The sequence below is a fragment of the Brassica rapa genome, chromosome A09, assembly GCF_000309985.2.
Source record: "Brassica rapa cultivar Chiifu-401-42 chromosome A09, CAAS_Brap_v3.01, whole genome shotgun sequence".
Classification (NCBI taxonomy): Eukaryota; Viridiplantae; Streptophyta; class Magnoliopsida; order Brassicales; family Brassicaceae; genus Brassica; species Brassica rapa.
The window spans coordinates 17,544,532-17,553,215 of record NC_024803.2 but is presented as its reverse complement, the minus strand read 5'-3'; the positions used below and the strand labels follow the sequence as shown (position 1 = coordinate 17,553,215).

Sequence of the window (8,684 nt, the reverse complement as noted above, 5' to 3'; positions counted from 1 at the left end):
AAAAAAATTAAATTAGAATTATAAAAATACTAAAATATATCTATTATATTTTAATTAATATTATAAAACTTTAAAATAAAAATATTTTCTATAATTTTTAAAAAAATTTAAAGTATAACTTTCTAAATATAAATTTTATATTTATTATAATATTATTATTTTTGATATTTTTATAATTGTATAAAATGTAAATATTGTTAATTTATTATTTAACCACTGCTGCATTTGGTAGTTAACCAGTCATAAGTATCCCGCAAACGCACCAATTTCTAACCGCAGAACCAGTCGTACAAATCTCTTAAAACCGCTAGAAATCGCAACCACCCGCATCCGCAAACTCCCGCAACCGCAACCGCAACCGCTGCGGTTGAACCAGTCAGACCCTCAGTCTCTCACGGAAGCTATTTATACAGCATCAAACCATTTATAAATAGAAAGAAAACAAAGACAACTCTAATCGTTTCTGAGGTGTTCAATATAATTACAAATTCCATCTTACTAAGAAGATATAAATACAATTTTGATCTTACTAAGAAGATATAATTAAGGAAAAAACCTATTAAAATATAAAATTGAGTGAATGCTTTTACTTTTCCAAGTAACAAAAAAAACATAGGCCACTTTTCCAAATGATGAAAGCTTCGAGAGCTACTATTATTGCCTTCATTAAATCATTATGAAGCCAATTCTCTATCCAGGAAAATCAAGTATTGAGACGGGCACACATACGACAGACCAAGTTAACTTTTTCTGGGTGACTAAAAACTATGACTATAAAATATATGCTTCAAATTAAAAATAAAGTATTTATTTATTTATAATAATTTTAAACTATTTTATATTAAAACTGTAAAAATGCACATAAATTAATTTTATAATAAACTTTTATATTAATTATTTTTAATATTTCATAAATAATTGGCATAATATATATAAATCTAATAAACACCTCAATACATAAAGATAATTTATAGTATTAGATTTATTATTTGTACATTTCTATTATCTCTATTTTATTATTATTAAATTTTACCATGAGAATTTTATATTTTCTATTTACTTATGATATATGTGTTTTTTTATAAACGGAAGCGGGTTTCCAAAACGGAATCTTAGGCTTCCAATAAAATTAGGATATCTGAAATAAAATAATTTTATATAAACAAGTAATTTAAATTTATTAATATGTTTGTCAACCCAAATTAATTTATTTTGAATAGAAGTTCAAATTTTACTTACTCAAATATGTAATTAATTTGGTTTTTATATTTATATTTTTAAAATCACAAATTTATATATATATATATATATAATTATATAATAGTCAAAATAGGATAATTCATCTATTAATTATGTCTCACACTGATTTAAAAATTTAGATGCTTTATGATAAAAAAAGGTTTAGGACATCCTTTTAAAATATAAAAGTAGGACATCCTTTTCACTTCTCTAAACCTCATAATCATTGATGTAGGGATTAAACCTAAAATAAAAGTAGTTTATATTTTTGACAAATAGTTTATAAAATGATAATAAAATTTGGTAAATTAACTAAAATACATTTTAGTATGTAAACTATCTATTTAAATTATTGTAAAAATCCGGCGCGTAGCGGCGGTAAACCACTAGTAATAAATAAAAAAGTAGAAACACAATTCATCCATAATGCAAATACAGAAAACATAAACAAACTAGAGTTAATAAGAAGCAATGTTAAAAAGACGTAATTACAATCACTTGCGGCGTCTCAACGTTTTGAAATCCATCAACACCATCATTCCATTTCCTAACATAAAATTATATGATAATTAGTGTGTCATCTAAATACTTATCTAGGTTAAGACTCGCGCCTTACGCGGGATGAACGTTATATATATAAATTATTTTATATATTATATGTTTTTAACCTATTATGAAATAATAAATATATATTGAATAATTAAAAAGTAAGTAACTATTACCTATATAATTAAGCTGGTTGGAACATATAAATAAATTTTATTAATCCAAAAGAATTATTTTTTCTATTTGATATGGTATATAATTAAATTTAAATGATAGTAACATATATATATATTTTAATATTAATATTTATTAAATGATGTTTTTTGCTCATGTTTTTTTTTATCATTTGTATCTGATATAGCAAAAAATTTAAATTACTGATAACAAAATTTTCATTGTGCGATTAATAATTTATGTAATTTATAATATTTTTAAAAATTAATTTGTCAATATTTATTCAATTTTTTATCAAAAAAAATGTTAAAAGTAAATTTCAAAATTAAGATATTTATTTATTTTCTTATATGACATATAATTTAATTTAATATATATATACATATATATTTTTATATATTTTTTACTTTTAATACTTTTTAAATGAGACTTTCAACTTATATGATTTTTTAATTATTTGTATCATGTCATAACAAAACTTGTAAACCATAGATCACAAAATTTGAATGTGAAACTTTTAATGGTTTTAGTAATTTATACTCGTTTTAAAAAATTCAAAATACAGCATATAAAGAAATTTTTTAATTTTTATTAAATGGTTATTATGATTGTTTAATTTATTTTAATAGTTTAAAATTAAACAAATATAATATAAGATATACTTATTTTTATCAAATCTTTATTATTCAAAGTCATTAATTGTCATATATACTTTAGCCACATTAGGTAATTCCGTAATTTTATTTATGGAAATAATAAAGCACATTAATAATGTATTTATGGTTAGTTTAATAAAAAGTTTATTATATATTTAGATGGACCAACATATTTCTCTAAAGATTCTCAGAATCATTCTAATGATGACATGTGGCTACAAAAAAATATTGTAATGCTTCTCAAATAATATATAGGGGATAATGAAATAAATATAAAATCATCATTTACCTGATTAGGATTTTGTGGAGTTGGCATGTTGGCAAAAGTTGGATTTGGAATATTAGCAAAAGCTACATAAAAACTTGCAGCCCATGCTTTTGCCTAAATATATAGTTTAAAATGTTATTTTTATGTATCAAAGTATAGTATAGTGAAATAACAAATTATATTTATTACCTGTTCACCGGTTGAAGTACCAATAATTTGTTGGACGAATGTAGTCATTCCCTTGACTTGATGAGATAGTTCTTTTATTTGTATCTTCAACTCTACGACCATTCCAAAATTTTCTATGTCTTGTAGTTGAGCGTCTCACTAGTTTCGAAGGTGTAGGTCCACGACCAAGATAACGTACTCGGCCTGGACGTAATAGATGTAAAAATTACGTAATATTTATCATGTTAAGATAACTATGTTAGCATCAATTTTAATTGATGTAAGTTTTGTATTATTTTAACAAATGATGTTTTTAAAAAAAGTAAATGCATCGATTATTTAATTTATATTAATCTATATAATAATATCATTTTTGTTTAAGTGATACAAAATCACATAAATCATTTTTAATAAATTGATGCAAAATAATTTAATTATGATATCATTTGCTATAGCTGATGCTAACTTAATATTATTTGTATCATTTATAAATAAATAATTTAAAATACAATCACTTATTTTTGTGATACACTATAAGTGATTTAACAGGCACTTTTTTTTGGTAGTGACATAATACACAAGCCAATATATTATAAAGGCAACCCCAATGGAGATATTTAAACAACTATGTAAGAGTATCTCAAGCAGAAGCCCTCGCCTATAAAAAGTTCTCCCCTCTTATAGCAGAAGTCATCGCCTGTAAAATTTCGAGGACATACCGACGATAATTGTCGTCGGAATCCCGGTGTTTTCTTGTAGTGGTAGATCAAGCCTCTGACATTCAATCTCTATCGGTCTTAAAAGTCTTATCGGCTTTTTCGGACAACCATGCGCTCGTTAGTGTCAGATCTTTGGTATTGTTGTTGATATCAAAGCCTTCACAGCTTTGTTTTCATCTATCTCTTTTTCTTACGTATTTTGATAAAAAAAAATATGAAAGCTGATTTGTTTTCGAAGTTGGTTCTTCGTAATCTTTCGTCTGCCGTAGATTCCTCTTTTCAACCTGAACTGTAATGGGCCTGAGCCCCTTTCTTTCTATTATTAATGCAATTATTAGTCGATAAAAAAATGTAAGAATATATAATGATTATTTAATTAAAAAGAATCATGAAAAGTAGAAAGAAAGAGGAAAAAAAAGTTAAAGAACTCCAACAAAATTTTTTTAGCATACTTAGTTACATGTGTTACTTTCTGATTTGCTGAGCTTATTTAATGATTTAAAATTTAATTATTTCTTAAGTTAAATTTAGATTATTAATTTTTTTTTTTTGTCATCAAATTTAGATTATTAATTTTTTTATGTTTGAGATACTTTAAGATTAAATCAACATTAACGCATGATTTCTTAAAAGAAAGTTATTAACACCAAAATATTATTATTTATCAGTAAATTATTAAATTTTAATTAAAATTAAATAGTTAAACTAATTAGATTCTACCATGTGGAGAAAGGAGTTCTTATATATACTAGGTCGTTTTCCGCGCTACGCGCGGATAATTACTATTAAAATTTGACTTATAATTGCTATAACTCACTTACTATTACTTATCTCAGCATTTTTCTAAATGCATAACAATGAAACTTATATACAAAAATATAGTAATAACTTTGATATATATGTTATGCTCAAAATAAAAAAAATGAAATTTTATCTACAATTTTGAGACTATAAGCTAATACGTAAAGCTATTGTGGTTTCTAGCATGATTATTATTGATTCATTGGTCCCTTATGTTTCTCATTACGTCCATGTTCTAAGAACTCAAATGTGGCTCTTTTGCTTAATCAAGCTCCATTAATGTGCTATCCTTTGGTACGGCTGAATTTTTTACCGTAAACAACAATGTACAATGCAGTGTGGTTCTCTTTGGATATGGGAGATTCAATCTTTTGAGAGTGGATCCTACGTCTTCCACACATATATATATATATATATATTAAATGAAACTGAATCTTAGGCCTCTATGTTAACATAAATAGTAGCTTTAACAACACATCACACTTTGCAGTCTCCTTGAAATGTTACATGCTTGTAAGAAAGCCTCCCAAGTTGTTGGACTGCCGTTAGTAGAGCTATTGCCGCTGCTTCGAGTGAGGAGTTAGTTTGATCCAGTGAGAAATTTCCTTGGAAGTACGTGCTTCCATCTTGTACATTGTCTAACCTGTTTCTATTTTCTCATTTGACGATATCCATGACGTATCTTCTTCTTTCAAGTTTATATTCATTGCCTCCTTCCATAACTTTAAGTCCATGATCGTATTCTTTATAAGGTAGATTCTGTGTTCTCTATTGTTTTCAAATATAAGCATGTTTCTCATTTTCCATATTCTCCACCCTATAAACATATTTGTGCTCTCATTTTTTTTTTGGTAGGAATTTGTGCTCTCATTTTGATTCTCCTTTATCAATCTTATCAAGGATTCCAAGCTTTGCAACAACAATATTGCAGTTGGGGAAATTTATTTTCTAAATATTAAAGCTTATTTTTACGTGAAGGAGTTGTATGTATGGCAAAAACATATCCTCATTATTAATTTAGGTTGGAAAAAAACTTAACCAATTAAATATATGTTTGCAGGAAGAAAAAAACAACAACACGGGAAGATGTAAAATGAAGAAAATAGTCAAAGCTCAAACAGAATTAGGACGTTGCAAGGCTACTTCGGACATTGGGAGTGGAAGGTGGAGTAACCAACAACTCAGAAGCAGTCCACAGTCTCTGAGCTTTATGATTGCACGATCCGGATTTAGAAGTCCGAGCTTCATTACATTCTGAAAAGTATTTGCCGCACACGTTCCTCAATTTCGGACTCGCTGCTACGTAGCATGTCGTTGCTGCTGCCTATAAATAATTAACAGGGATCAGTAAGCTATTTTTATGATGTCGTACGTTAATTTGGATAATTTTAAATATATGATTTATAAATGAAAATCGATCAAGTATTGATTTGACTTAAGATACCTGAGGAACGGACTTCAAAAGCTTGGAGGTCAAGAAAAAGATAAAATCAGTGATGAGGCCGTCTCCGTCTCTTGTGAGACGCGTTCTCACGATTCCAGAATGAACACAGTTTGCAGTTACATTAGCATCCATTTTCTATACAGTGATTAGTCAAATTGTCAGAAGTCATATTATATTGTTAGAAAAAAAAAGTTAATAAAAGGGTTTTAATGACTAATTACATGGAGAACCAGGGAAAGCTCTATCGTGTGGAGAACGTTGGCTAGCTTGGAGAGAGCGTAAGCTCGGGTCGCGTCGTAGTTTCTGCAAACACGCAAGACAAACCCACAGCCTTAAATATAAGCATATTCGTTTTTGAAATGATGATAGAATAACTATCACATTGGTAACCGATAACAAACAATACGGTAAACATTTTAACTTTACGATTAGCAATGAAGTAGTTATGCTATAGTGAGAAATGGTACCTCCTAGACGTTTTGTGTTCACCGGTCTTCATCAATAGGGAGGCGAATCTGGTCAAAGACAGACAAAACTAAGCTGTATGAGAAAGAAACATTGAAACTGTGATAAGCGTTTTGCTTTTGGCACCGTAAATAATCGTCCATGGTTTGAGGTGCGGGCTACCTTCTATGCAAGACATAACAACCTACATTGATCTCTCTACCATGAAACAACATCTATCTACTTCATGCTACGTTGGTCTCATCAAGATGTGTGTTTTGTTACTAACCAGGTAACCTGTTCCTGGTTCTGAGTTTATGAAAAGACCAACACCTTACAGGTTCCCATCACTACCAATTCTGAAACTTTGGTACTCCTACATGGTCACAAGATGTGTCTTAAAGGCCAAAACCAACATCAAAGAACACATTCATGGAGGAAGCAATACCTTTGGGCTAATGATCCGAGTAAAAGTATCACCAAGAGTAGAGAGCATAGATTTGATCTTTCCGTAAGCAGCATCTGCTGATCTTAAAGGAAACATCTCTACCATCGTTTGCTGCAACTTAGAATCCCAATCTGTAAAGCTAAATGAAGGGTTTGGTGTTATAACGATCAATAAGACTCTCTCAGCAACTCTGGGATCAGTGAAGACAAAAAACAAAAATAAAAAACAAAACAAATCCAATCTTTTCCGACGGGCATGTCTAAAGTCTCATCCTTTCACATCCCTCGGTCGACAAATGGCTCATCCTTCTCTCCATTGCCGAGCTCTCGAGCTCTGTTTCAACGTTGTTCTCAACAGGCTTCCCACGAATCCAAACCCTCTGTTTCAGACCCAGCCTTCGCTCTCCAACGCTTTGGTCGCGGCTCTGAAGCGAGCACAGGCGCATCAGAGGAGAGGGTGCGTGGAGCAGCAGCAGAGCCAGCAGAACCAACCTACATGATTCCATTTTCATTCTGCAGCAGTGTTTGTTACATCTAGGATTAGGCTGTTGAATGCTTTCACTTCAGTCTCTATAACCACAGCTCTGCAAAAGAGCCTTCTCTTTCTTCTACCGTCTCTCTCTCTCTCTCTCTCTCTCTCTCTCTCTCTCTCTCTCTCTCTCCTTCTCCTTCTATGAATCATCGCACAATGCGAGTCTTCCCCAACTCCTCCATGACGATTCTCTCTGTTCTCCTCACAACCCTCCTACTCTCTCTCCCTCTCCCTTCAACCCAAGACCTCAACGCCGATAGAGCCGCTCTTCTCTCTCTCCGTTCCTCCGTCGGCGGCCGCACATTCTGCTGGGACATCAGACACACCTCGCCGTGCAACTGGGCCGGCGTAAAATGCGACAACAACAGAGTCACCGCCCTCCGTCTCCCGGCGTCTCTCTCTCCGGCACCATCCCGAACGGTGTTTTCGGAAACTTAACTCGTCTCCGAACACTGAGCCTCTGTCTCAACGCCCTCGCCGGCTCTCTCCCTCTCGATCTAACCACCTCCTCCGATCTCCGTCACCTCTACCTGCAAGGAAACAGATTCTCCGGCAAATACCCGAGAGCTTGTTCAGTCTCACAAACCTCGTGAGGCTTAACCTCGCTGAGAACAGTTTCACTGGTGGAACAGATTCTCCAGTCGATCTGACGGTACCAAGTCTCGCGTTTCCTGCTCGTCCTCGTCGTCGTCTCGGTTGTGGATGGTGATGAAATTGAATCAAACAGACGAATCAATCTATTGTTAGAGATTCTATGGGTTGGATTAATAGATAATTATGAGTGATGGAGGAAAGCATGGGAGTTGAGAAGACAATCGTCTGAAAACGTTTTTGCTTGAGGAGAAAAGATGAGACGACAATCGAAAGAGTCGCGATTCTTTTGAGAAAGCTGATTGATGATGTGGCAAAAAATGATATTTGATTGGCTGATTATTTTTGAGGATGTGGAAGCATGAGGGGAGCCCTTATTCCCCTTTTAGTATTGTATTGATGCTGCAGAGAATTAATTAAGAACTTATGGATATTCTTTCTCTTAATTTTATATTTTTCTTATTTTTCTAAAATCCTTAGGTATTCATTATTACAACTCTTGGAGAAGCCCTTAGATACTTTGAAGTTTGGTGTTTCTACAATGTATGTATATAAATCTGGCGCGTAAACCCTGGCTTCACGGGCTCTAGCCCATTACCGGCCTTGTATAGAGCTGTATAAATAAATACATTAAGTTAGGTCAAGTTTCCATATT

General features: G+C 31.6%; 1 protein-coding gene across 2 annotated transcripts; it reads right to left on the bottom strand.

Annotated features, from left to right (window-relative positions):
• Nucleotides 1-5,561: 5,561 nt before the first annotated feature.
• LOC103839951 (short-chain dehydrogenase TIC 32 A, chloroplastic-like) lies at nt 5,562-7,145 on the bottom strand. Of its 2 annotated transcripts, XM_033281334.1 has the most exons (6): nt 6,908-7,145; nt 6,749-6,835; nt 6,483-6,530; nt 6,237-6,318; nt 6,016-6,150; nt 5,562-5,895 (listed from the first exon to the last, which is right to left on the bottom strand). In XM_033281334.1, the coding sequence occupies exons 3-6, from the start codon at nt 6,512-6,514 to the stop codon at nt 5,695-5,697; spliced, it is 450 nt and encodes a 149-aa protein (XP_033137225.1). In that variant the 5' UTR covers nt 6,515-6,530; nt 6,749-6,835; nt 6,908-7,145; the 3' UTR covers nt 5,562-5,694. The 2 variants fall into 2 exon arrangements, with proteins under 2 accessions (XP_033137225.1, XP_018510132.2); XM_018654616.2 differs by lacking the exon at nt 6,749-6,835 and having other exon boundaries at nt 6,908-7,115.
• Nucleotides 7,146-8,684: the final 1,539 nt, after the last annotated feature.